At 41.1% G+C, this 27,895-nt stretch overlaps 2 protein-coding genes and 1 long non-coding RNA gene across 6 annotated transcripts; 2 read left to right on the top strand and 1 right to left on the bottom strand.

The window, feature by feature from the left end:
* Positions 1-1,678: 1,678 nt before the first annotated feature.
* Positions 1,679-11,084, bottom strand: LOC122176723. Its single transcript, XR_006177820.1, has 3 exons — positions 11,002-11,084; positions 6,673-6,939; positions 1,679-3,679 (listed from the first exon to the last, which is right to left on the bottom strand). It is a non-coding gene; the product is annotated as an uncharacterized LOC122176723 (long non-coding RNA).
* Positions 3,414-11,355, top strand: LOC122176722 (solute carrier family 2, facilitated glucose transporter member 11-like). The gene is made up of 12 exons (XM_042865534.1): positions 3,414-3,590; positions 4,505-4,603; positions 5,259-5,419; positions 6,249-6,373; positions 6,745-6,874; positions 7,495-7,643; positions 7,794-7,981; positions 8,387-8,497; positions 9,068-9,169; positions 9,720-9,795; positions 10,576-10,703; positions 11,019-11,355. The coding sequence occupies exons 1-12, from the start codon at positions 3,567-3,569 to the stop codon at positions 11,223-11,225; spliced, it is 1,500 nt and encodes a 499-aa protein (XP_042721468.1). The 5' UTR covers positions 3,414-3,566; the 3' UTR covers positions 11,226-11,355.
* Positions 11,356-17,799: 6,444 nt separating this feature from the next.
* Positions 17,800-27,545, top strand: LOC122176831 (solute carrier family 2, facilitated glucose transporter member 11-like). Of its 4 annotated transcripts, none has more exons than XM_042865755.1 (12): positions 17,800-17,883; positions 18,182-18,280; positions 19,055-19,215; positions 19,959-20,083; positions 21,493-21,622; positions 21,767-21,915; positions 22,471-22,658; positions 23,718-23,828; positions 23,911-24,012; positions 25,048-25,123; positions 26,026-26,153; positions 26,305-27,545. In XM_042865755.1, exons 1-12 carry the CDS (start codon positions 17,860-17,862, stop codon positions 26,512-26,514), a joined length of 1,503 nt encoding a protein of 500 aa, XP_042721689.1. In that variant the 5' UTR covers positions 17,800-17,859; the 3' UTR covers positions 26,515-27,545. The 4 variants fall into 4 exon arrangements, with proteins under 4 accessions (XP_042721689.1, XP_042721692.1, XP_042721691.1 ...); XM_042865758.1 differs by lacking the exon at positions 17,800-17,883 and adding an exon at positions 18,531-18,660 and having other exon boundaries at positions 18,191-18,280; XM_042865757.1 differs by lacking the exon at positions 17,800-17,883 and adding an exon at positions 18,512-18,660 and having other exon boundaries at positions 18,211-18,280.
* The last annotated feature ends 350 nt before the right edge of the window (positions 27,546-27,895 follow it).

Here is a 27,895-nt window from a genome sequence, read left to right as displayed (position 1 = left end):
GAAGGAAGGAAGGAAGGAAGGAAGACAGGGGATAAAGAAAGAATATCTTCACTCTCTGCAAGTTAGCATCTGTATAAACTGAAAACACAGGATCAGCTACTTTTTCTATCAAAACCAGGACTCCCATATTGCTGGACAGAGGCTTTCACATCAAAATTACTTGCTACTATTTACAAGATGGTGCTGCTGAGCTTTCAAGAGAAGAGACTCAATCCAGACAAAGTGTTTTGCTCTTTGAACCAGTGAAAGAAGAGCACCATTCCTTTCAGAGGACATCATTGCTACATTGGTTTCCCCTCTTGCAATTAGACTTGAGAGCAAGCATGCAGTTCTGGGTCAACTAGGACTTTCTTGAGCTGCTTGTGACCAGGTTTCTGTGAGCTGCAGGTTTCTTTTAATCTTTTTTTTTTTTTTTTTTTTTTTTTTTTAGCTTTTTGGAGGGAAATCATTGCTGCATCTGAATGAGAAAAGTGTAAAGAAGTAAAGGAAACACTATGTTAGAGAAGCATCCAATATAACCTGCCATCTCTACCCAAATCGGTACATTATTTAGATTTCTGAGATTCTTCCACTTGGACTTAGAAGGATAGACCACCACTGAAAGAAAGCATGAGCAAAGAAAGCAGACATGCAGGAAACCCTTAGTAGGCTAATCCACTGTGGGCTGGGTTCTCCTACACCATTAGCAATGACATTGGAGCATGCCTTCAGCCTGGAGTTGTTTCATGTCAGAGAGAAGGAATACTGAGTTTCAATGGGATTCAGTCCCCACGTCTCTGGTATTGATGAAACAAGAGTGGTGCCTCTGCTAGAGAGCCCAACCTGTGTCTGAGCATCTGCTCATCTCTCTAGGTCTCTAAATACTCCAATTCTCATTACAAAGTATGGGAAAAGGACCTCGCTTTTTCTATTCATTGCTTTACAACGTGAAACACTTTTGCTCGTTGTGCTTTGCAGTTTGCTGACAAGAAAATAAAAATGCAGCAACTTGGCAAACACATCCCAATGACCACGCTGGTGTTTGGCATTCACTGATTAAAGAGTCAGGGCCAGAGGAATGCCAGTCTCTGGGATTGTTTTATCAGGGGGAGCTTTTAATCTGGAAATGAAACCTCCACCACTGGCTGTTGCAGATGCTGTACAATGCAATAAAATTTGCAAAAGGATCTAAATGCTGAGAAGTAGTTTCTTTTGCAGGCCTAATCTGCTGTTTGATCATCACACCACCCTCTAGCAATATCTGTAGCAGTGCGAGGAGCTAATACCAAAAGCAGTGGCCTTCACAGCTGTATTAGGTTTACATGACAAGCTTTTGATAGCAGGGGGGCTGCAGGAGTAGCCTCTGTGAGCCCAAAAGCTGCCCCAAGTTAGAAAAGAGACCTGCTGCTGGCCAGAACAGTGACACTGAGCAATGCAGATGATGCCTTAGTGACAGTAGATTTAAGAAGGGTAAAAATGCTGCACAACAGCAGCTTGGAGAGAGGAGTGAGAAAATATGACAGAAACAGACCTGCAGCTATCAAGGTCAGTGCAGAAGGAAGGCAGGAGGTGCTCCAGATGCTGAGCAGAAGTTCCCTACAGCCCAGGAGATGCCCATAGTGGAGCAGGAGGTCTGGGGGAGCTGCTGTCTGTATCTTTGAAGAGAAACTATTAGGTAATGTCTTAACTTGGTCTGGTATTTCTCAGCCTTACTGGTTTGCGACAAGGAGTGTTTTTGTGTTCTAAAAGAGACTGAAAACTCATTTCTCACATGCATCTTTCTACAGTGCGATCTTGCTCACCATGCCTGACTTTTCCCCTTCTTCCCCCCTACTATTAAGTACTGTCGGTACAAGGGGAAGCATGGTTAATTATTAATGATGCCTTGAACTAGCTTGTATGGTGAATAAAGGTTAAATGAGTGCTTGTGAATCAGCACTGTATCTATTTGATTTCTAGGATCACAGAAGTATATCAAGTCTGGAACAAGAACTAATCTTAGGTGAAAAGGCTCATTCCTTCTTCCATAGGAAAATGAGTAGGAGCTATACTAGACATTGAAGTCTTGCTTTTTCCATATTAAAGCACTGCACAAATGTGAGGGGACAGATGGAAATGACAATTGCATGAGTATTCTGAAAGAAATACAGACAGTGAGAGGAAGAAGGACAAGGCTCTGCTGGGGACAGTTAGCTCAACCAGATGCTGTAATCTGTGCCTGCCAGACCTGGGATACTCTGCTGGGTACAGTCCTGGTGTGATGCTAGGAGGTGGATCTGCATCCCTTCCAGAAGGGGATCGGAGAGGCCAGTGGGCAGCTGTGCCATCTGACTGCACTTCTCTGTGGCAGCAAAAATCATCAGCTGAAGGAGGGCCGTGTGAATGTGACTGGAGTTTGAGAATAAGAATTTGTAAGAAGCACAAGAAAATCTAAATAAAGACAGAGAGCCCGGCAATAATAATGGAAGAGAAGGGTGGATTCTGGGGTTTTACAACCAAGAACATTTGAGGAGCCCATGCTAAGAGGAGAAGGTGAAGGAAAATGCATAACTACAGCTGATGTGAAAGTAATGAAGATCTCATGATGTGGAAAGAAGAAGTCAGCTTAAATTCTTCCAGTGCACTGATGTGCTACAAGACTCCCAGGCAAGAAGGTGTGGAGACGGAGTGATTGGGATGTCAGCATAACACAGCAGGCTCAGTGCTGCCGAGCTACCAGACACTGTCAGGGAAAAGGCAAACTTTGGGATGGATGCAACCCTTCCACCGTGCTCCTGAGCAAAGCTCCTGTCTCCTTTAAAGCCACAGCCTCCCCTTCCCACCTCCCCTCAAGGCACTACCAATGCATTGCTAAATGTGGAGCTGTATTTAGTGTAGAATATGAGTAGAAGCCTGAAGGAGAAAGCCTTTTGTTCAAAACAATCTTTTCAAAGTGAAAAATTTTCTTAAAATCAACTCCCAAACCAGAACAGGCACACACCAGGCCACGTCCACTGTTACAAAGTGGGAATAGAGAGGTTTCTGTGTAGCTCTGGAAAAAGCAAGGCCATCTGGGTGTTAGCAAGGACCAAGGCTCCTCCTCCATGCCAATATTCAAATACTTTATGTCCTGCACTGGGAAGCTGCTCAAATCACTTTCACTGACTGAAAATCTTACAGCACGCAGGAAATCAGGCAGCACGGCCCAGCTGCCGTACTAAGTGGGTTAACTTTGTAGTAGAGTGGAGAGGAGGAAATCCCTGCCTAGAGAACCTGCTGTCCTGAAGGAAAGACGCCAACACCTGATCCCCACCAAGCAGAAACCCACATTCGTTTTAGCAATGCAAGTAAAGGGGAGCACTCCCAATACAAAGATAAACATTTACTGATGTTGTAATCAACGTGGCATATCTGAGTCTTGGAATTATTAAACCAGCAAGAAGAGATCCTGGCCAGTGATGGAGGAGGACATAATTCACTAGAAGCCACGTAGTTAGAATTTAACTTCGGTGCTATGATCCCAACTTGTTATAATCTAAGCATAGGAAACATCACTCATCCGACTGACTTGACAAGGGCTCCCAGAGCAGGCAGGTATTCAAGAGGAGATGGCTGGTTTCCTCTCAGAGCTGGTGAGTATCCAACATCTTGTCTTCTAGCCCAGCCACTGACAGCAGCAGAATCTTTGAAGATTGCAGCATAGGGAATCAAGCAGTCTTTACTGTAACAGAAAAGAACGGAGTACATGCTGGGGACAACACTGACTCAGCAATAATACTGACCCACAGCACGTGCAGAAAATGTACTGCAAGTGCAAAAGTGAGGTTTAAGAGAGGATGTGGGAAACCAGGAAAGAGGAAAACAGGGAAAACGGTATTATAGAAAAGAAGAAAAAGAAAAAAGCATTCTACTCTACTGCCATGCACTCTCCAAGACATTTGCAGATATTCACCTGCTTAGAGTATGACCTGATTAAATGTCTGAAAACATATGTGCTTGTGAAGAGTGCTCTAAAATTCAGTGTACATCATAGACAACATAGGAGTCATTCAAGTAGGAGCTCTGAAAATGCAGATTCCTATGGGGATAATAAATACTTTTTTTTTTAAGTAAGAGTTTTAAGAGAGTGAACTTGATCAATCCCAGGAAACAGGTGAACAAAGTGTCTGAGAATCAAAGGAAAAAAGGGAATCATGAAAGCTGTAGTCGTACCAATCCAAAAGCAAACACAAGCTGCTGATAAAGGCTGTCATGGATTTTTATGATTTATCACTTCTATTTATGATTAAAATTCTGTGGCTGGCAAAACTAAAGGAATTATAGACTGCTTTCTAGGCTGTTAATATTCCAGGCTGTTAATGTTCAGGAAATGATTTTTTTCTGCTTTTGTTTTCCTTTGGTTGGTTTTGATTTTGTTTTGTGATGACGATGATTAAGGCTTTTTAATCATGGAAATGGAAAGATGTAAGATCTCATGAATTAACTCGTGGTTCTGTAGGCCTTGCTGGGCTCAGGAACTTTGGATGTGTTTTATCATCTTTGGCAGGTTCAATACCGCAAGCTCTTGCTGATGATTTTGGTGCTAGGAATTGGTGGAACCCACTTAGGTGGCTTTCAGATGACTGTGATCAATTATGCTTCTCCGGTAAGAAAACCTTTCATAAAATCATATTTGTAACTGTTTTTTTTTTCTCTTTGTTTGTCTGTTTTGGTTTGTTTTGGCTTGGTTTTGGTTTCTGTAACTGTTTGCTTGTTTGTTTTATGTTTATATTTTGAAGATGCTCTACATTTCCTCTTACACGTTACTACATGAGTTTATTCCCAGCCCCTTCCCAACCCTTATTGTCCAGTATCAAAGCACAAAGTAGTGTATAAGTGTTAGGAGCTGTACTGCAAAGACAGCTTCCCACTGAGTGCTAGAAAAGCTGAGAAAACTGGAAAACATGCAGTGTACCTGCTGTGATCTATAGTTGAATGGACAGAACATAGAAAATAAAGTAGCAGGTATTTTCAGTATCAGGATAGTAACACCTTTCCTTCCTTAGCAGACTCCATTGCTCACAGTGCTAATGACCAAGCAGCTGCTTACAGCCAACATATGAACAGGCAATAAACTGTATTTTAGTGGATTTGTGGCTCATATAGATACTAATTTGCAAACAAAAGCCCTATATCCTTGATTTTTATAATAACTATTAATCTTTTTTTATTTTATTTTATTTTTTTTTTAAGTTGTAAGCATAAAGAGGAATCACTGTGATCAGTGTCTCAGAGGAATAAACTTTTTTTTTCTGTCCCAGTACATTCAGAAGTTTATCAATGAAACCTGGCTGGAGCGATATGGCTCACCGCTGCATCAAGAGACTCTCACATTATTTTGGTCCTTCATTGTGTCTACATACTGCGTAGGGGGAATGATAGGGTCTCTGTGTAGTGGGTACCTGGCTGCAAAATATGGAAAGTAAGTATATCTCCCAGCATTTCACTAATGCTGCCACAAGGGAGGCAATTAAACCTCACTCACCTAGCACAGTGATTGTCAGAATTTTCACTGCCTCCTCTCGGTGCAGCATTAGCTCTGCTCAGCATGTGTATCTAGACCTGGGTCCACAATAGAGATGAGAACATGTGACTGTTTCTGATCCCATTCTCACTGGGTTTTGTGCCATATAATTCCTATATTTTTGCTGAAATGTTAGTGAGGAATCATTCTCTGCAATGACTTTACTGAGCAATAATGCCTAGGGAGCCTGACAATACTTTGATTGCAGCTCTTACAAAACATGCAGGTTCATTCATCTGTAAGAACAGTCACAGTTTCATCAAAGGCAAGTAGAAGTCTGTCAAACCACATTCAGAACCATCTTTTCGAATGTGACCATAAAGGACAAAGCCAAAACTCTCTAGGTGAAGGTGGACAATGAATTAAGGTCTCCATAAGGCTGGATGTGCCTAGTTCAGGTGACAACTGCAGTGTTCAGGATGGGAGTCAGACCGGAAGGAAAGAAGTGAGGAAGACCATTCCTTATCAGTCTCTGCCTTGCAGGAATTTCTTTCAGTCTTATAGTGTGTTCACATGATACTAGCATAGAAAAGAGTAGCCTAACTTCTCCCTTTCCACCCTTGTGGGAGAACATCATGCCTTTTCATAATCAGAGATCGTTGCCCAGTAAGCAATGGAGTTTAAAATGATCATGGCTTAGTCTATAAATCAAGACAAGAACAGGCAGAAATTAGTTAATGATGAAGAAGAAAATGTGGATCATACTAACATGTTTTTGCTGTTGTAGGAAGAAATGTCTGCTAATCAATGATGTGGTCCTAATAATAGCCACATTGAACACAGGCTTCAGTAGGAGAGCCAAATCCTTTGAGATGATCCTGATTGGGCGCTTCCTCGAGGGCATCTGTTCTGGTAGGACTCCCCACTATTCCATGTTAATGTGAATTCTTAGGGGTGGATACAGAAATCTTCCTGCTAGGAGTACCCAGGCATGCACAGCAACCCCAGTGGAACAAGGAACAGATTGGGAAAAGGTAAGAAGATCACATCTCATGTTGAGGCAGCAGACTGCTCAAGCCTATTGCAAAGTGCAGTGTGTTCAGAGGGCAGGGACATTATGATGATGAGCTCTCCTTTGCCTTCAAGAGCTCTTACTGAGGAAGATATCAGATGGGCTAGCTAAGTAGGATGTACATTTTCCCAGTACTTACTGTGGAGCAGGTGAAATGAAAAGGGACTCTCTCGTTTTCTGTAACTTCAGTTCTCCTTTGTCTTCTTTTTAGGAATATATCTGAATGCCCATGTTCAGTATGCAGGAGAGATCTCACCTAAGAAGATGCGTGGCTTTGTAAATGTGACCTCCTCGGTGTTTCTTGCACTAGGAAAAGCTGTAGCAAGAGTTCTTGGATTACGGTACTTGTGCTGCTCCTTCTGGTCCTATTTTCTATTTGTCTTCTGTGTGTCAGGAAAGTCCAGTCCTAGAAACAGACACACACAGAAGGGGGGGTTGTACTTTGCTTAACTATTGCTGCCAAAAAGGAAACAGCTGCCCCATGCCAGTCACTGAGGTTCCCTTGTCAGTCACTGAGGAGAGGAAGACACTTCTCTTGAGGAAAGATTAAATCCATCTTTGAAGGTGCAGTGTTAAGAACAATTTATATATATTGAATATATATATATATATATATACACATTCAAGCTTAATAGGCCCCTGAGACCTGAGATTTTCTCTGCTGATTTCATGATATCCTCAAGCAGAATTACTGTATTTGTTCAGAGATCTGTTGTGAGAATATTCAAACTCCACTGATGTTTAGGAAAAAAACCTCAAATTACAAGAAAAATCTCAGCCTTACAGTAGAACTGAGATATCAGGCTTTTTTTCTTTCCCTAGTCTAGGTATATTTTATTTCAATTTATTCTTTACAGTTATATGTATATATAGTTTGCTAGTCTAGGATCCAGAAAATAACAAACTAGTTATAAAAAGTAATTCTACTGGACTATAAATCCACTCTTGTATGCCTTCGCAGAGATCTTTTAGGAACTGAAGACACGTGGAATGTGCTGCTGTCCTTTTCTGGGCTTGTGGCATTGATCCAACTGCTCTTTTTGCCCTTCTTTCCCGAGTCTCCTCCATATCTCTTTCTGCAAAAAGGAGACAAGGATGGTTGCTTGAAAGGTAAGGTAACATTTTAGAGTCTCAGCAGGTTCCAGTAAGTGACGTTCTAGTTCTTTTCTCAGTGACTGATGAATCAAGGCACGGACTCAACTGTAAGTGATCAGTACATCAGATAATGGGAGAATATGCTTCATTCTGTCCCTTCTGTAGCCATGAAGCAGCTCTGGGGAGAAGACAATTATCACACAGAACTTGATGACATGATGAAGGAAAAGGCTGTAACAAAAGGCACCAAAATAATGAATGTCCTAGAGATGCTGAAAGAACCATCTGTGCATCCACAGCTGTATACCATGCTCCTGCTTCTACTGAGTCTACAGCTCTGTGGCCTGAGTGCAGTTGAGTATAGCCTATATCCAACCAAATCACTGTGATTCCAACTTGTCACTTTCCTCTGGATCTGTGTAACACGCAGAGCCTGCCTCTGTCTGTGAAGCTCTGTTGATCACCACCTGCATTCTGGACTCTGTTCATTGCATTGCCTGGCAATGCAGGCAGAGAAGTTATTTCTGTCCACTGTCAGTAGGGCAAAGGTGCTCAGACCAGCAGGAGCTTTGCAGCTGAGCACCTTCTGAATAACTGCAAAAAGGCCACAGAATAAACTATTACATCACCTCCAATGAGCCCCAATATTATACTATTGCTATTGCAGTGATGACAAATCTAGGTGTAAGTGATGCAGGATGAGAACGTACCACATCCATTGATGTTGCTTCATTTTTAAAACGGTTCTTATTTCCCAGATCACTTTCTACACATCGGAAATTTTTCAGACAGCCAACCTCCATGAAAGCATAATCCCATACGTAGCTCTAGGAGTTGCAGCCTGTGAGCTCATCTCCGTCATCTTTTGTGTAAGTCAGATCATGCTGGGACTTTAAGACTGATTTGGGTCTATTCTTCCTCATGTGATTTAAGTCTGTACTTCCTTACTTCCTTATCTTCACTAAGTGAGTTTAAGATTTTTCCCGTGGCAGCACATAAATCTGTAAAGTGGTTCTTACTGTCCCTGCTAAATTTCTTCCCATCTTTTACGTATTCCTGCCTATCTTCAGTCTTCATAACTTCTTACAAAATCCTTCTCTTATCTATACAAATATAAATAAAATGTCATTCAAAGACAAATATGCATGCCTACTTCCTTTCACTGACATATCTAATTATTTATTTGAATGGAATCATAACATGCATCCACTGATTACAGTGTTTATGAAAAAATTGCTGCAATGTTTGGGCAGCAAGAGTAATTCATGGCATTAGAGAGACCAGAAGGAACTCCATAAAATAACTAACTTGCTACTAACATGATTTGTGTTTTCTTGAGTAAAGAGAACTGAAAAGGAATGTCTAAGCTATTAGAAGGCTCACAGCCACTTCACTTGCCCATGCCCCCAGTGATATATGGGGTTTTTTTTGCTTCTCAGAGCTCCATAATCGATCGTTTTGGACGCCGGATACTCCTGTGGGGTGGTTATTTGTTGATGGCACTGGTACTGGCGCTGCTTGAAACAAGCCTTCTACTGAGTGTAAGCAAATGTCTCACTAGGGGTGGACCTGCATCAGAAATCTTTGTGCAGGACGGCACATAGTCAGCCTTAGTTCTGACATCCAAAAGAGCAGGTCAGAATATCTTCTGAACACAAACTTACAGCCCAGTGGCACAGTTTTGATATTGCCAGGGTTTAGCACTGCATTTCAATCTTTGTCTCAGTCCACAAACTATTCACTCCTCTCTTTTTCACACATATCTTCTGATTCGCAAGTTTTAAACATTTCTCTGAAATTGTCTAACTTCTTGACAATTAGATTGAATCAGTTTTCCCTATGCTGTAACTTGCTTGGAATCCATTCCTTATTTGTTCCGAGCAGGGTGCACAGTCTAACCCACTTCTTTAGGTATGACACTGCAGGATACTTTTGACTGTCTGCTGCATTCAGTACACAAATATCAGTAGTTCTAGTGAGAATCTGTTCCTCAGCATTGTGGGCTTTTTCATCAACATCTCTTCTCCAGTGTGTTTGGATCAGCTGTGATCTGAAATCGTCATTGTCATCCCTCCTTCTGCCTTTGTTTAGGATCGATTCCTCTGGATGCGTTACTGCAATGTTACTCTGATCTTTTTATTCATCATTGCCTATGGAATAGGACCAAGTGAGTATAACAGTATGAGCAGCAACAGCAAAACTTAGACCACAGGGTACACACAGGCCATGGGATATAGCAAATCAGCAGCAGTCCATTTTGCCCTAAAGCAGAGGTAGCCTCTTCCAAAATATCAGTTTTCTCAATTCACCTGTAAAATTCAACTCCATTAAAGAATGATATATGGTAGCATGCAGTGTCTCTTAGCATTACTCTGTCCTTTCTCATTCTCTCTTTGTTTTTTTTCTGAGTCACTGACATCAATAATAGCAGAACCAAATTTACAAGCTCTCTACTGTGATTACACTCACTTGAAAGTAAACTTTACTCTGTGGTTGACATGACTAATGACAACTTTTAGTTATGCAATCTTCAAAATCAAGTGCCAGTCTTTATCATTGTAAGAGCAATATATGAGGATTACAAATGTCTTTAAAACCTAACAAATTGCCATGGTATCAGAACCCAGTTAGCACCTACAGACAGTGGAGAGAAATAGGCCATTAGAGTCATTCACCTCCATGTTTCAGACATCCTAGGCGGAGAGAAATTGCATTTCAGGGGTGTCCATCTCTCTCCATGGACTGTAAGAGAAGTTGGTAGGTGAATTCTGATAGAGGTGGTTGTGCTGCCTAGATTTATGTGATCTCACAGTAGTCTGACTTTACTGGGGCAGTGTTTGATGAGTGACAACAATTTATTCACTTTGAGGAGAGTAGTTAACCCATTCTCCACAAAACACACAGCAGTGTTTCTTATTGCTTTTTACGTTGTTGTTTTTTTCCCCAGGTGGAGCTGTTTCATCTGTCATGAATGAAATCTTCACTCTCTCAGCACGGCCCTCCGCATTTGTAATCGCTGGAATCATCATTTGGCTAGGCCTCGCTTTCACTGGGATGCTTTTCCCCTTTGCTGTTGTATGTAATGGGATTCCAATTTTCTCTTTGACTCTTTCAATTTCAACTGTTTTTCTAAGCAGGTCTGGAGAGGGAGTAAGATTAAATTCTTGTAGATGACCAAAGCTGTGAATTTTAATTACCACTGGCATGTGGAGACCATTCATACAGAAAACTTATCTGGAGTTCTGATAGCCTCTGCTGCCTTCAGAATAGACTGAAAAGATATAATAAATGTATTCCTCATTTCTTAGGGACAAGCCAACAATTTGCAAGAATCCATAGGAGCAAGTGTTGCCAGGGAAGTCGCTCATCTTACTCTATTTTTATCTCCAGATGGCTCTTGGACCCTTCTGCTTCCTCATCTTTATTGCTGTCCTGGTAGTTTCGTCAGTTCTCATCTACCTGTTTGTCCCAGAAACAAAAGGGAAATCAACCTTTGAAATTACAGAAGAATTCAAAACACTCAGATATAAGAAGAAAAGGCATCAGACTGTGGAGAATAACGTGACTGAAGAAAAGATACACTGCACCAAGCTCTGACCAGCCACAATAAGCAACTTCCACTAACAAAAAGCTCCGTCTCAAAATCAAACTGAGAGTTAAACCTTATCATGGACTTATCTCAATAAACCATAATAAAAAAAGCAACCCACAGATAGCTTGTCATTAATCCAAGTAGTCCTATTTTTATTTATCTTTGCTTCTCGGTGCCTCCCTCCTCTAACAGTTCTGTGGCAGGAAGACATTCATAGCCACAGATGCTTCCCAGGGCTGACATGTGGACAGCAGTATGCAGTCAGAAGGATGCGAGCAGTGCTGAGAGCTGGGAGATGAGGGACTGGGAGCAAGGCGGGGAGTGAGGCACTTGGAAGAGTAGTGAGAGAGCAGGCACTTGGAAAATTCAGCCCACTTCATAAATAAGTAACTGCTCAAGACAAGAAGCAGAAGCTGTGATAGTAAATATCTGCTTGATCTGTACTGGATTAGGACACATTACACTCAACATCACATCAGCACATCTGCGTGCAGTTCTGCACTTTGCCACTGCTGCTCTCCAGGAGCTGTTAATCCTGCTGACTGCTGCTGCATTTAACCACTTCTGTCCCCAAACTCTTCCACCTTTATACAAAACTACAAATTATTTTTCCATTTTCTATCACTGGTACAAATGGTACACCATGCCTCCTGCTTTGGAGGACCGTAAGCCCTGCCTCTCTGCAGCTTTACCATTCACATTGTGCTGGAACTCTGAATCAGTGTTGAGCTTAGCGTGTTTTCTACTTAAAAATTTCAAATAATCTACTTCCTACTTCTGAAGGAATAGCCAGAGAAGAAACTCTGATAATAAAGCATGTTCCAGCAACTGAAACCTAATTTAGATTTCATATTCCACGTGTTTTCACTCCCTGTATCAAAATAGGGAGTATTCATGCTACAAAATCTCTTATTTAGAGGGACCTCTCCTGTCAGTACATCAAAATATTTGATCTCTCTGTTTTAAGTCCTGTGTAATTGCTGTAAAAAAATCAGTCATATGAAATAAGAAATAATATGAAGTTAACATGAATCTCAGCCTCAGGCAGGTGATTGCTTAAGCAGAAGGTGCAGGAAAGAAATGACAGAAAAATTCCTCAGTCTGAGGAATTCTCATTCCTCTGCTTCCCCTTTCCAGAGGATGGAAAAGCTCCTCTCAGAAGTGCTGAGTACAACAGCTGGCAGAATTGGCTGTCAATATCAAGCTGCCAGAAGCTCCCCAGGAAAGGAATTGAGAAGTTGCAGTTCCCATTCTTAAAGAAACCAAATAACCTTCCCAAAGCCCCAGAAAAGCTGTTGTTCACTCGGGGTTAGACTCCATGGTCTTCCTGACTGTAATTGCAGCCTGGGGCTTTGTTAACACTCCATGCATTAGCTCACTCAGCTGACTCCTCTCAAAACCTTGGTGCTAGCATGCTTACCTTTGGAGAACCCACAGGTCCTGTCAGCTTTCAGAGGTGCCCTGGCATACAGGAGTACTTTGCTGTTTCACACATAGCTCGTGGTGGCAATCACTTCTTTTAGGAGATGCTGTTGTGCCTACTTTCCCTCTTACACAGACATCTCTCCTCACTCTTATCTGGCCTTTATTGTCCCTTTTGCATTCATTCAATGAATTCATACCTGTTTCAGATATTTTTGCATCATCACACTTCTCACGTCTTTTCTGTACCTGGGTTGCATCTTTTCAGCAGTAGTTTTGCTTTTCCTTGATATGATCTTCCCATATCACAGTATTTACATCCCCCAAACTGCTGCTACTCCACCACAGTCAACTTTCCCCTGCATGGAGCCCCAGATGATGTTAAGGGAATAAAATGTAAAATTAGATGCCTCATGTTTTTAATTAATATACCACTGCAGTTCTCTTAATATCACAGCTTCTGGTCTCTGGTCCACGTGTAACTGACCTGTTTCCTACAGCTAAGCCTTCTGTATACTTGAATAGAACATTACCTTCTGGTTGGCATCCATTTCAAACATGCTTCCATACAGAAGAAGTTGCTAAAGACTGCCGGACTGGATGCCACAATAATGTGTGAAGTTTTAATTTTATTTGGAGTAAAGAGTTTCAGGAACTCTATTTGCAAGTGCAATATAAAGAAGTAAATAAATAGTGCTGATTACACTGCCCCTATGCCTCCATGCCTCCAAAACACAAAGTGCTGCTTTCCAGGATGAAGTATTTCTTTTATCTTCGTGTCATGATGACCTTTTCGTCCCTCTGTGGCAGTGCTTCTATACAACTTGCAGCTTTCCTAATGATGTTGTAAAGGGGAATTTCAAATGCCTACGTTGTATGTTTGAAAATAAGCACAGCTTGAGACCAAAGGTGAATGCAAATATATTATGTTCTTCCATGCTGTTCTATTCACATTTTACACAGATTTCACAATGAGAAGCAATTGCAAATGGAAATACTTCTGAAATGCACTGCACAGACGTGCCATAGAGTAGCTATCTAGATAGGCAAATGGAAAAATACAAGTTAGGATCAGTGTTCACCATTGGCAGTGCACCAGATCATTAGTGTATTCTGCCATGAAAACTTTCACTCACATTTGTCAATTCCTTCTCTCTGATTTTGCTCTCCTCCTTCTCCTATCTTCTTTTCAGGACTCCCAAACCCTCATGCAGAAAATGTGACTTCAGCACACAGAGAGGAAAGAATCTCAATCAGTGTCACTGTGACTTTGCTGGTCCTTTTGCAGGAACAGGTGTCAGCAGAAGCACGGCAGGAACACTGCAGAAGGACTGACTGCTCGTCCGTGCTGCACAGCTCAGCTCCATGCTCAGGTGGGAGCCTTGAGTCCCTCTGTCCCTCTCTTATGAGCTCCAGATAGGCTCACTCTGATTTAGCCCCACTGCCTCCTGCAAGAAACCAGTCTTTTTGGGGCAGTCTTGCTAGCTACCATCACTACTTCTTACCTGAAGGAATCTTTCAATTCCAAGCATTCATTCTCCCAGGTTCTACAAAACCAACATGCTAAATCCAAGAGCTGCTCTCCCAAATGCTTGCTATTGCTGTACGTCTCACAGTTACTGAGAAACCAGATTGTGTATGATTAACTTGCCAATATTAATGTTTGCATGTTGTTTTAACCCAAGCCAAGGCCTCTCTCTTTCTCAGACTTCTGCAATAAATAAATTATTTTTAACTACTCACTCTGCCTATCTCTTACTGAAAAGTAGTAGTAGCACACAGTACTTGACTGTCACAGGGAGAGTGACAGGGCTCTACATAGATTATGAAGGGACCAATGAGTGTACTTCCATTCAATAAGTCTGAGGACTTCAATTCATTTACACAAGTATGAAGAAACCAGGAAATTTAACACTAGCATTGAGTATTCAGTGCCACAGTAATGTCCCACAAATGTGATAGAATCATAATAAACCATGAAATAAAGGAGAAACTAGGAAGTTCAAAATAGAACCAGCCAGCATGCTCTGTCCATCTTCATGACTGTCTCCTTTTCATATGGGCCACCAAATCCATCTTTGGGGGAATCTTCAATCAGACACCTAGATCATCAGCTGCTGGGACTGAAGGATGTTTCTGGACAGGATTCCTTGATTTTGGAATGCCTTTCCCATTTATCATGGTAAGTGACTAACCACTAATGTTAGTGACTAGTCACTGATGTTTTGAACATGATTCCACACGCCAGATCACGATATAATTATTTGTTTACACTCTTTCATCAGTATTGCAGCAGTTAGATTTCTAATTAATGAAATCATGATCAATGATTCAAGGAGAATCAAGTAGAATCAAACGAAAATATCCTTATTTATCTTTCTCTGGTTTATTTCCAGGAAAACCTCCATTCTTCCTGCTTCCTTATTTTTACTGAGATCTTCATCTACCTCCTCCTTTCAGAGACGAAGGGTGCAATTATGAAATTAACAGAAGAATTTGCCATTTTACATTTTAGGATGAGACTTCATTCCATTACAGGAAGTACTTGTGAGGAACGTACCACCTACATTAGCTTCAAGCTGGTCGGAAGAAGAGCTATGTTTTTAGTATGGTCAGTAAGGACTTTAATGTTCGTAGAGTGCAAGATGAAACAAAGGCAAAATATTTGTTTGTAATTATCGGAAAAGATTTGAATACTTCTTCATAGACACAAGTGGAATCTTCCTCAATGGAAGACATTCTCATCACCATAAAAACCTGATAGAAGTTAGTAACTGATAAGTGATCATGACATAAAATATGAGCTACGCTAAATTTAAAGATTTCACTTAGGATCCTAAAAGTTTTCTTTAGTTCCAGTCTCCATGATTTTGTTTTTCAGAATTTCATTTTGAGTTTTTAATGATAGCAGACCTGAAGTATCAAACCCAACCCAGGATAAACCGCTGGGCTCCTCTCAGAGGAGACTGGAAGGACAGTGGATTGTAAAGAGGATTTCTTCTTCGTGGAATTTTAAAAAAAAGTCAGGCCTGATTATTTAGGTGAAAGTAGAAATGAGTCAGTCAGCTTTGCACTCCTGATACAACAGAGCAGTTCTGTTGAGTCACAAGGCATACAATTATCACGGCCACAGTTACTCATTCGGTATTCTGACTTGTAACCTGCTTCCTACCACCGTGAGCAGCTCTCCAGGAGTTGGACAATTGTGCTGTGCAGTGTAACCACTGAGCCAGCACACACGGAGAGAGCAGGAGGAGGGAGCTGGCAGAATGTTGTGGTCATTTGTAGGGTTGTAAGGTTTGCTAGTTTCCAACTGCTATTAATTCCTTTAGGAGAACTGCAGTACTGAACAGTTATAAAGAAGCACAAATACAAAGGACACAGCAGAGTGCAGTAAAGGTATTTCATGCACAGGGCACAAGAAGCCAAGAGCCTGCCCTCATTTCACTTATTCTTTAGAAAGGAACAGTAAAAGTCTCCTGATCACATTAAATTTGCTGATAAAATGGAACAGTACTATTCTATAAAATCAAGCGTAGCTCAGAAACTCCAGAAAGACCCAAAAATGTCAGAAATGTTACTGAGAATTGGTAATTCACAGTAATTCCTGCTACTTGAGAAATTGCTGCTACTTGAGATCCTCAGCAATTATTTGGGTAGGAGAATAGGAATCACATAGAAAACCCTACACTTTGATATGAATGGAGAAAATGTACATATGCAATAAGCAGGAAACATTACAATTTTAAAACAATTTCAAAAATGAATTAATAGCTATGCTGCTTCTGTTTTTGTACAGTCCAAATGCTGCTGTTGTTGGTGTTCAAGAGAAAACACAAAAATGCTAAATCATTCTAAATGCTACTGCAAGCCAGGAAAAACAGCTTTGCTACGCATTGTATAGGAACACTTGCAATTACACAAGTAACTAAGGTTTTATTATTAACATCTTCTCTCTCTTTTCTTTAGACTCGCTGCATTTGCAGTAAAATCCTCTGTCAATAATTGCGTTCTGTGTTTTATAAGCTAGAAGGCCCGAGCTTAGGAATTTACTGATGGCTCCAGCATAACCCCACCGTCACATCCACACCCAGCCCAAACCTTGGCAGTGGAGGAATGTCCCCTGGCATGACTTAGAGAAAGCAGAAGACACTGAAAGCAGGAATAGCACAGGACATCAGACATACAACAGCCCCAGGCAAACCTCTTTTTTCCAAACGTGGTCTGTAGAAGAAGCCAAGTGAAGCCACGTTTCAGGTTTCACATCACCAGTGTGGAGCCTCTGGGAACCAAAGGTGACTTTCCAACGGATCAACAGATGCAGCCCTGGATTTGGAGCTGTTCTGTTTCTGTTATGGTCAGAGCTGAAGCCTGAGGGATGAGGAACCCAGCTGTGCCACCCTACCTCATTAAGGAGTATTTGCTCACTTTGATTATTCTCACAAGGAAGTGGATTTTAGTTACTGGTTGGTTTGGCATGGAGCCTTCAGGAAGGGACACTCCATTCCAAAAGCCTCTGCCATGGCACAACATCTCCTTCTCACCATCCCTGGCCAAGTCTCACAACCACAAGACAAGAAATATTCTTCCTTGGGGCAGTCTAAATGGTACATAAGTCAGAACAGCTGAATTAAGATTTGAAATGTGCTACTTCTATCTCAAGCCTAATGAAGAGCTGTGTGTTTGAGAATTTGCCCATTTTTTTCATCTAATAAAAGCTGTTTACTATGCCGGTGAATCTGAAACCAAATACAAAATCTTTACTGCTTCATAAACACAAATACCTAAATATTTTGCTAGTTATTTTTCCCATTGAGCAGATTATAGTGGATGTTGCTCAGCTCTTATCAATGAAATAAAATATTTTACTGGTCTTGGAAAACTACTTGGATGTTTTTTTTCCTGAGCTCTCCTTTCTCTTTCCAATCCTGAGCTCTCCTTTCTCTTTCCAAAGGCCAGCTACAAACTTCCTCTGTTTTGAAACCTTCCCCCTGCAGGCTGGACTAGATGCAATTATTTCCTGAAATATTTAATCCAGCATTGTTAACTTTGTCCAGCTGAAGTAAATATAAGTGAGCAAAGACGAAATAGTAAAAATTTAACCCTGCTCCCTGCAGCCAAATGCCTACTGCCATAGCAGCAGGAATGAGACAGACACAGAAGCCAAGTGATAACACAGACACTCAGTGCACTGGACAACCAGCTCCTGAGCTAGAGATGACCGGCTTCCTATCAGACCTGGTGAGTACATGGCAAGGCACTGACATCTGGGATATTTTTGTATGCTATCAGTGTATGAAAGAAAACAAAATCACTCTCTCAGAACAACAAGGCTCCTATTTGCAAAAAGTACTTTGGAAGTGATTCTACACACTTTTTCAGGGTATTGCAGATATTTGCACTTCGCTCTGTCTTCCATCTTTGTCAGAGCCTGCCTGCAAAATCCTTGAACAAGTGAGATGCTTCTGGAGAATGAGAGGCACAATTAAGGAGCAGTCTGATGCAGCTATGAGCTTAAGATCTTCTTCTACTTCTGCAGGTACAATACCAGGGACTCTTCCGAATGGTCATTGTCCTGGGAATAGGTGGAACATTCCAAATTGGCTTTCAAATTTCTACAATCACCTACGTGAGTCAGGTAGGTAAAAGCTCACATAGACTGGTAAATGGCATCGCCACATCCCTTTCTTGGCATGCTCCTCTCTGATTGTTAGCAAGGATTTAATCACTATATTCTCCTCTTATGATTACTTCCCATTACTATGCTATTGTGTAAAGTAGAACATGTGAAACTGTTGAAAACAGAAGAAAATAGAGAGATCTGCAACTTGTTGTTAATAGAACTGTTCCTCAAAAAAAGCACTGACAGGTGTGCTGCAAGTTTACAGGGAGACGGATGTCCCATGTGGCTACTCCAGTGATACCATATGACACTCTCAGAGCTTACCCATCTTCACATAGGGAAGTCAAACAGAACAAGTGAACTGTGCTCTAACTGCTTCTCTCCACTGACCACAGGTAAAACTTCCATTTGAGACACTGGAACTTAAGGGAAGACATTATCATTTAGTAGAAATCACCTTATGGCAGAAGTGTTACTTTCACGCTTGAGAGCACAGAGTTCTAAGTCAGAAAGGATTTAGAAACTGCAGTGATCAGGTGCAGTTCCTCATTACAGGTCTGTGTCTTAGCACCTCAAATTTCAAGGACAGCCAAGCAAAGAATGACTTCCTAGTAACAGGGAATCAACGTAGCATACTCTATTACTCCATGCCTCTTGGCTAATGCAAACTTTTAGAGTCTATATGAAATAGAGACTTTATCTAAAGCAACAAAGTTATGTTATAAATGTAATAAAATACATGCTGTGGAGTCAAAGTTATTGTTAATGATCCTTTTTTCTTTGTCTCAGCATGTTAAGGCTTTCATTAATGAAACCTGGATGGAGCGATACGGCTACCCCATCCATCAGGATAACCTCTTGTTCCTGTGGTCTCTCATCGTGTCCATCCTTGGTATAGGAGGTCTCTTGGGTGCTTCAGGAAGTAGATACCTGACTGTCAAGTATGGCAAGTATGTATTTTTAATGAGAATTTGTCAACTGAATCTTAATTTAAGGAAATTACTGTTGAGGTTTTTAAAGTTTTTAAATGTGAGACTGATTTAAAGGTACAGTAACAGCAGTACACAGCCAGCTTGGCAGTGATGCCAAGTTGCTGTTTCTTGCCTGTATCCTGTGGCACTAGCTAACCAATTATGTTTCCAGCCTGTCACACGAGATGCAGTTACTGAGGCTGGATTCAACTGGAAAAGTAGCTCCCAGCTGAAGGCAGAGGGGTTTTCTGGAGATGCTACTCACAGCACAGCAGCATTGAGATGCTCCTAGGTGCTCCATCAATGCCACATAGCTCCCCTTCTCTATTTCACTCTCCCTGGTTTACTGGGAAATGAACTTCAACGTGTGACCCAGAAGGGACACGGTACAGGCTGCAGGTCCTGTCCCAGAAGTCACAGTGCCCACACATGCCTTCCAGGGAATTTGGAAGTAACCTTTCTTCCAGTGCCTTTTTCTCTCGGCTATAGCGAATTCTCCCTGTTCAGATCCTGAGCTAGCTGGATGACAATATAACTCTGTGTAAGAGGGGCACAGAGTGTCCAGAGCCAATAGTGTAGAAGGACCTATATTGTGTGGGACCATACATGCGTAACTTGACAAACTTAGCAAGATGACTTCACCCTGTGCTCCTGTGTTGCAGGAACTCAAATGCCATTTCTCTCCTGATCTACAAAAATGTTTTATTTGCTTGCATTTACAGAAAAAAATGCCTCCTGTGCAACAATCTATTAATGATAACTGCAGCATCTATCATGGGCTGCAGCAAAATGTCCAAGTCCTTCGAGATGATTCTCATTGGACGCTTCCTATGTGGTGTAAGTGTAGGTAAGTGATTTCTCCCACAGGTTAAATATTACATCCTTATTCAAGATAGATTACCTTTCACTAAGAGAATTTAAAGTCCATACATCTTTGTCAGAAGATATTCTACATCAACCAACTGTAAGGAGTACAGTTATAAATAATTTTGTAGATACCAAATTAAATTGAGCTTTGCCAAGTGCATAAATATCCAGAGCTGTCACAAATGTTCTGACACAATTGAAAACTTTTCTAGTGGAGAAATAGATATAGTATTACTTTAATTTTGGTGGACAGTATTCAGAATTATATGGAATACAGTTTAAATCTAGTCCTCTCATTTAGCTCCAGAGAAACAGACCATTCAAAGTCATGGCCGTTTCATTTTGACTCTGAGCATATTTCAGGAATGCTCTACAAGGGTGTTCAACCTGCTTCAGAGCAGAAAGTCCTTGGGGTTAGTGAAAGGAGCTGGACACAGTCCAGTAAAATCACTGCCTGCAGGTAGTCCATGTGCAGAGAAAATAACCTGTGCTAGTGTCAGTATGTCTTGTATTTGTTTCCTACACAAAATGTTGCTTTTCCATTTAGTTTTGGATATTCGCAAGGATGCCTTTTTTTTTTTTTTTTTTTTAACTTACTTCATTAGAAATAAGTGCCTATTTTTCAAATAACCGAGTTCTGTAAATTACTGACATACAGATGTATTGAAGAACATTATTTCAAGGACTGCTCACCCACGGTCACCCTGCTATGATCTAGAACCCACATCTTGTGTCATGTAAAGACCTAATTGTTGCTATGGAGACTGCACATCTCCACCATTTTGCCAACACATAAAGACAGGAGCAAAAACTGTTTTCAAACCAGATTAGAGGGGCTGTGACTATCATATCAAGAAAATACTGTAGTTCACAGACTAGATTTCAGAATTCCTGAGCCATTTAGTACTTCACTGGTAGCTGTAAATACCAACTCTGCTTCAAATCATCAAAATTATTGCTGTGCATTGAAAAGAAATACTTGCATCTTCTCTCAAGTCATGTACAAACCAACACTGAAAAATATACTTTTACCCACTATGGATCTACCACAGCAGCTCTTCTATAACATCATTTCAAACAGGGCTGAGATTATGTGCATTAACTACAAGCAAATGAAACACTAGAGACACGATGATGAGGCAACACCCCACAGGTGTACAGTTCTTAAGGTCAGGAAACTGCACTGTTCAAAGAGGACAGGAACCACTTCTGTAGAAAGGGTTAGAAAGCCTAGTACTTAAAAATCTCATGCCCAGGCTGAGGTATGAGAAACAATTTGGTGCACGAGGCAGCTATATTCTGTGCTGCTTAGTTATTTACATTCCATTTTATTTCCCATGGTTATGAATGTCTTCTTCTTCTCTCCCATAATTTCCTCTTCACCTCAAGGCTTTTCTACTCCTCTGCATCATCAGTATGTTGGGGAAATTTCCCCTAGGAAGCTACGTGGATTTGCAAACTCTACTGCCTCTTTCTTTTGGTCACTGGGAAAAGCCGTAGGGCAAATTGCAGGACAAAGGTATAGTACAACTGATTTGCAACCCAGTTCGTATCTGGATCCCTCCATCTTTTGCTTCTTCTGCTTTTCCATCAATTTCTTTCTCTTCTCAAAAACCAATGTAATGAATTTTTATTCTACACATGCTTGTTTTATTCCTGCCAGGGAGCTGCTGGGCAGCCAGTCCCGGTGGCCCATGCTGATGGCCTCCTGTGGAATTCCTGCACTGGTCCAGCTGTTCACTCTGCCCTTCTTCCCTGAATCCCCACCATATCTCCTCATGCATAAAGGAGACCAGGAAGGCTGCAAGAGAGGTAACTGAGTGCTCTGTGTTCCTGTTCCTTCCTTAGCTTTCGGTTAGTTTGTGAGTTTTCTCTCCCAGTGCAGAAAAAAGTTTCTCCCTGCTCATTCCTGAGATGACTCTGAATATCCACTAAATACATTTTTGTTGTAGTCCTCATATAGAATACAAAACTACTCCTCTAATACAAAATCTTTCATAATAAGCTGTTATGCTCTGAGCAGTATAAATGGTTAATGCTAAATGACAAATGACAAATGGCAGTTTGCACTGCAGGGCTCCATAGGGCACCACTCAACTCTATTGGCTGTGTACCAAGCTTGTACCCTGAGAGAACGAGGAAGGGATTAATGTGGACCCACGAGCAGGGAGGAAGTCATTGTGCACCTCACTAAGCCCCTCTCTCTGAACAAGCCCCTCTGTGAAAGAGGGGACAGGGCTCTGGAATACACCATAGGACATCTTTGCCTCACACTGCAGACACAGCCCACACAGCCCACTTCTTCTCAGTCACCAAACAAAAGAGACAAATTAACATGGCAGGTCTCACTCTCCTTCTCCTCTACAGCCATAAAGCAGCTTTGGGGTGAAGGCCATCACCAAGCAGAGATTGATGACATCATGAAAGAGAAGGCAACAGTGAAAAACATCAAGATCTTGAGTGTCCTGGAGCTAATGAAAGAACCAGCTATCCGCTGGCAGCTGTACATGATAATTATTCTGACCGCCTCAGTTCAGCTGTGTGGCATCAATGCAGTTGAGTGCATTTCCCCCTTAAAGTCCAAAACATTTACAGCAGCCTTAAAGAAGACATCATAGCTCTCAAGATCTCCTCTCATTTTTCCCAGGTTTCCCAGGCCACTATGTGGTATCTGCCAACCCTTCCACACAGCAGCAGCTGCTTGCAGAGCTTGGCCAGGCTCTCCATATGACATCTTCTTGCCCAGCTCTTGGTCACTGCTGGAGTTACCATTCTCTGTATTTATTTATTTATCAGCCATTTTTGGCAGCTGCTGTGAGGGCCCAGAATCTGTTCCTACAACAAGCCCACTCTCTCTTGGCAAAATCTACAGCACAATCTTATGTTACTGCTCCCATGAGTCAGCATTCTAAGGAGGACACGTGGGATGGCAATATGCTCACTCTACCTTTAGCCATTAAAGCATGCTCACGGTTCTGGCAGCTTCTGCAGTCCTCCCTGTCTTCTTCAGATCAGAACTTTTCTGAGATCATTTTGAAGCCACAGCTTTGCAATTTTCTGCATGATTCTTCCACATCTAACTTCACGCTGCAGCAATATCTGTGAAGGAAACACACAGTTGAGTCTAACACAGTTCAAACTGAAATCTGTATCATCTTAGCAAATCTCCAAATACAGAAGAGATACTTTAAAAGAAAAGATGTCTGTTTTACTTCCTCATGATTCCATAACCCACGCTCTTCTTTCTTGTGAAGGAAGAGTATGTCCTACAACGTTGTTCTTGGATGGGCTCCATAAGTGACAATATAACTGGCTGTTTATGAATGCACCTAAATGAAGTCTATGCAAACCTAATTACAGCAGCTGGAGATTTGTTTATCACAGAACTTTATCTTTCATCAAATTAATTAATTTGATAATGTTTTACAATGTTTTTGTCTGCCAATAAAGTGAATACTACCAGAAAGAGTGCACAACTCTTACTCAAAAGCCGAGCTGCATGATCCTTGGCTGCCAGCTCCTATCCAGGTCAGTGTCACACACAGACATGGGTAAGAAATGATATTCTTTCTTCTCTTACTGTTCTGTGTTTGTTGTTTTTTTTTCTCCTCTAGATTTATTTTTATACTTTTGAAGTCCTCCAGGCAGCTGGCTTTGAGGAAAGAATGGTCTACTATATGACCCTCTCTATCGGACTTGCAGAACTCTTAGCCACTGTAGTCTGTGTAAGTCAAGTCATGTTACTATGGGAATGCATCACTGTTTGCTTTTCTGGCACTGACACCAGCTGTGATTTCTGTCCCTCAGAGCTCCATCATTGAGCGACTGGGCAGGAAAACACTCATAAGAGGAGGCTACTTCATCATGGGTTCACTGCTAGCTGTAATCACAGTGACCCTCTCCCTACAGGTGAGGAAACTCTTCTCCTGGTAGTTCTCTTTCCATTATCTATTCTGTTCTATTCGTACCTATGCTCATAGGTAGAAACGTGCTTCTGAGAAAGGAATGTGAAGCTCAGAAGTTCTCAAATAACCCTCTGCACATAGGATTAATCTTTCTCTCAGCAAATACTGTCTGCACTCCTGCCTCCCTTTAAGCAAGACTATAGCAAGGAGCGCACAAAGCACAGAGAAGGTAGCCTTGATTCCTGATATCATCAGGCTGCAAACACTGAACACTGGTCAGCACCGATCAAAATGCAGTCATAGGGAAACTGTCCTTTCTAATTATGCATTTCTTAATAAGTTACAATTAACAATTAAAAACCACACTTTGTAGTTCAGCTTTGCTGCAGATTTCCCTGGGAATGCACATACTGGTTCACGGACTGTAGAGCATTTCAGTTCTTTACTACCATGTCAGTGATGTAATTTCTTCAGAAACAGTTCTCCTGGGTTACCAGTATTCATCTAAGAGCTGTTCAGTTGATACTACTGCAAAATTAACATTGAAGCAAGGTGGCAGCAGACTTCCATTTCTGTTTCAATCATGAAGGGTCTTGGATATAGGAGAGACCTTTTCCTAAAGCACTGTGTCCTGTACCTTCTTGAGTAAGATCTACTCCTTTTCAGTGGAAATTGTTCTAGCTACTACCCTGTCAAAAGCAAAGAAAGATATAACTTGGCCTTCCCATATCTCTAAGGGTTAGGGGAAGCACTGTGGGATCAAGGAGAAAGGAGGACATGGTGGAAAAGTACTACTCAGACATCCTTTATTTGAAGGCATCTAAGCTTGACAGTTGCTCTGCATCAGCAAACTTGATTGTCTGCACACCTAACAAAAATCTCAGGGCTCTGTCCATAGGAAGAAGGATTCACATTTCTCTTCCAGTTCTCACACACCATATGTTTTTTTATTGAAGTAACAGTGTCAGAAAACTTTTCTAACCTACAGTTATTCACAGATTTCATGCATAAATTGTTTTTTTCTTTGTTTTGTTCCCAGGATTGGTATTTCTGGATGCCATACTGCAGCCTCTGTCTGATTATCTTATTTGTAGTTGTCTTTGGGCTTGGGCCAGGTGAGTACTTCATTCCAAAGAAGTAAAAGAATCAAGTCATATTCCCTTACAAATATGGCTGGGGAAATATTGCATTATATAGCATGCAGCATTTCACTAAGGTGAGTTCATTTAACCTGACCTTGTAGTCACATAAGCATCGTGGGTCCAGTCGGTGGCCAGAAACTGCAATGCCATCAGGTTTGAGTTTTTATAACGAGAGACTGATGAAAAGAGAGAGCAAAAAGTATTCACCAAAAAATCATAGAGAAACAGAGTGAAAGTAGATTTTTTAGAAACAATTTAAAAAAAAAAAAAGAGAGAAAAAGAAACCCAAGGATACTTTTAAATTCCTTGTCGTATACTCTCACATTGTATCTCACATAAACAGCAGCATAGAAGGCCTACTTTGGATTAACTCTCTTCCTAATTTATACTACCAACTCCTTGTGAACTTAAAAAGCTTATTTATTTTTAAAATACTTGCCTTGTCACACAGTAGGTGAAATTATTTACCTAACTCAAAGCCGGTCAAAGTTCTGTGACTTCCAGATCACAACTGAAACACCCAGGAAGTGAATCTGGAAAGACTGCTCATCACTGATCTAACAATATCATACTGGGGATTCTTGCTTGTAGTAATAATTGGTATTTCACTCCTATGCAGCTTTTTTCATGAGAAGACGTCAGATTTTTTGAAATGCTAACTGCTCAATTCTTAAATCTTCCCAATAAAATTTGTTTGAAGAAAGTAATATTTAAATAAAGTGATGTCTAACAGTTTATGAGATGCCACAAACACTTTCTTTTCTAAAAGAGAAGAGTCTCTTGAATGCCGGCCAACAGCAGTAGCATCTTTTTGAAGATCCAAACCTTCAAATCAAACACACTGAGAAGTAAATCTTACTCCTCTTCCTTTTTAGGTGGTGCCACAGTTTCCATGAGGGTTGAAATTTTCAACCTGTCCTGTAGACCACCCGCCTTTGTGATCAGTTCAGTTTTCAATTGGCTGGGTGTCTTTGTGATTGGAACAACCTTCCCATTCATCGTGGTGAGTGACATCCCAGGGCACTCCCAGGCGAGCCATGCTCCAGAGCTGGCCATGGGAGTTGGAAGAAGAGCAGCAGGAGACGTCCCGAGAATGTGACAAACAAAAAGATATGCTCATCTTGCTCTCTTTCTCACTCTGCTCTTCCCTGCAGGAAGGACTCAAGCACTTCTGCTTCCTCATCTTTATAGGGGTACTTTTCTCTTCAGCAACATTTTTCCACCTGTTCCTTCCAGAAACAAAAGGGAAGTCAATTGTGGAAATAACAGAAGAGTTTGATAAGCTAAACTTCAGAAAGAAGCATGTTCCAGCAACTCCAAACCATGTCATGGAGGAGGGTTACACCTTCTGCACCAGGCTGTGACTGGCTGGTACAGAGGTAGCAAGCATTCTTAAAAGGAAGAAAGAAAAGACATTTGTTGTTCTCTGGTTTGTATGTTGGTCAAATGGACTATCAGCTTTTATTATCCATCACCTACGAGGCTTTTCCTTTGCCAAAACAGCACGGTTCTAAAGCACTCCACTGTGGGCAGCTTAGAAAAGGGATGATGGCTTATATTAGCGGAATAGACTCGTCTAACTCATGCACATCTTGGCTCAACTTGCTGATGTGTAAATCTCTTCTATAATGGTGCAATTAATACACACTGAAACTGCATGTAGAATTTCTAAACATTCTGCTGACCACACAGAAAAAGAAGACTTATGGTCCCTTCTCTCTCTCTGAGTCATGAGTTTGTATTTACAACCCTGAAATAGCAATAGTAAAGTTCTTGGCTTGCTATCTCTGGCTAGATTTCAATTCACAACAGATTAAAGAAAAAGAAATAACCAAACAGGACAGAGTCTTTGTTTCTTTAGACTGAACAACCACATCTTTCCAGATTCCTGTACTTAATGCCACAATTTCCTTCTGTTATCAGACTTTCACTCTACCTTGTTAAAATTCAGAGCTTTTGGATTTTAAACTTTCGATATCAGCAGCTCTCCTTGCTGAGAATTGCATTGAATTATTTTATTTAAAATAAAAAAAAAGAAAGAAAATCCATCACTTGATTCTAAAATCAGATTTATTCACGAAATGGATAAAGAATGAGTAAAAAAATTCCTATACAGCTTTATTTGTTTCAGTGGCAATACAGTGGAGCTAATGAAGTCACAGATGGAAACCCACTGTCAGAAAACAGAAGCACAGGGAGTCCTTTCAGATACTCAGTGCTATCGCCCCATCAGCAGCATCACTCTAAGCCTGTTGCTACTCCTCCAGGATCAGAGTGCCCACAATTACCTTGAGGGCAGTGAAACACAGAACAATATGCAGCAGAGTGCAATATGCAAAGTAAAATCTACACCCTAGATGTGCATAATAAAATAAATGTTCCTTTTTATCTCTGATACTGCTTTGACTGGTGTATTTACTTCAACTCCAATGCTGGCTATTCAAAATACGAATTCTGCCGTTCATCTTAACTGCTGCTTACCTTTCATTGGAAACGTTACACATAATAAAAATGGCAGATGAACTTGGAATAATACTTCTGGCTTCCACAAGTGTTTCTTTCCCAACAATAGGACATCCCTCAGGAACAGCTGACTAGAAAAAAACTATTGGTGCGCAGATCCTTCCATGACTGGGATTTTTTGTTGCTTGTTTTGTACTGAAGAACACTTAAGACTTCTCACTAAAAGATAATCTGTGAAACATGGAGAATCTCTAGAATGAGAAAAGCCCGAAAATTTTGCAG

Source organism: Lagopus leucura, unplaced genomic scaffold (genome assembly GCF_019238085.1).
Source record: "Lagopus leucura isolate 7727_CA_CO unplaced genomic scaffold, USGS_WTPT01 Super-Scaffold_806, whole genome shotgun sequence".
NCBI classification, from domain to species: domain Eukaryota; kingdom Metazoa; phylum Chordata; class Aves; order Galliformes; family Phasianidae; genus Lagopus; species Lagopus leucura.
This window is presented reverse-complemented; position numbering and strand designations above follow the sequence as displayed.

Excerpts from the sequence above, each read along its gene's own strand:
- LOC122176722 (XM_042865534.1), top strand. The coding sequence starts at position 3,567 with ATGGCTGGTTTCCTCTCAGAGCTG. Across the intron at positions 3,591-4,504 it reads CTGGTTTCCTCTCAGAGCTG|GTTCAATACCGCAAGCTCTT; the intron begins GTGAGTATCCAA and ends CATCTTTGGCAG. Across the intron at positions 9,796-10,575 it reads TGCCTATGGAATAGGACCAA|GTGGAGCTGTTTCATCTGTC; the intron begins GTGAGTATAACA and ends TTTTTTCCCCAG.
- LOC122176831 (XM_042865755.1), top strand. The coding sequence starts at position 17,860 with ATGACCGGCTTCCTATCAGACCTG. Across the intron at positions 22,659-23,717 it reads AGCTGTGTGGCATCAATGCA|ATTTATTTTTATACTTTTGA; the intron begins GTTGAGTGCATT and ends TTTCTCCTCTAG. Across the intron at positions 24,013-25,047 it reads CAGTGACCCTCTCCCTACAG|GATTGGTATTTCTGGATGCC; the intron begins GTGAGGAAACTC and ends TTTTGTTCCCAG.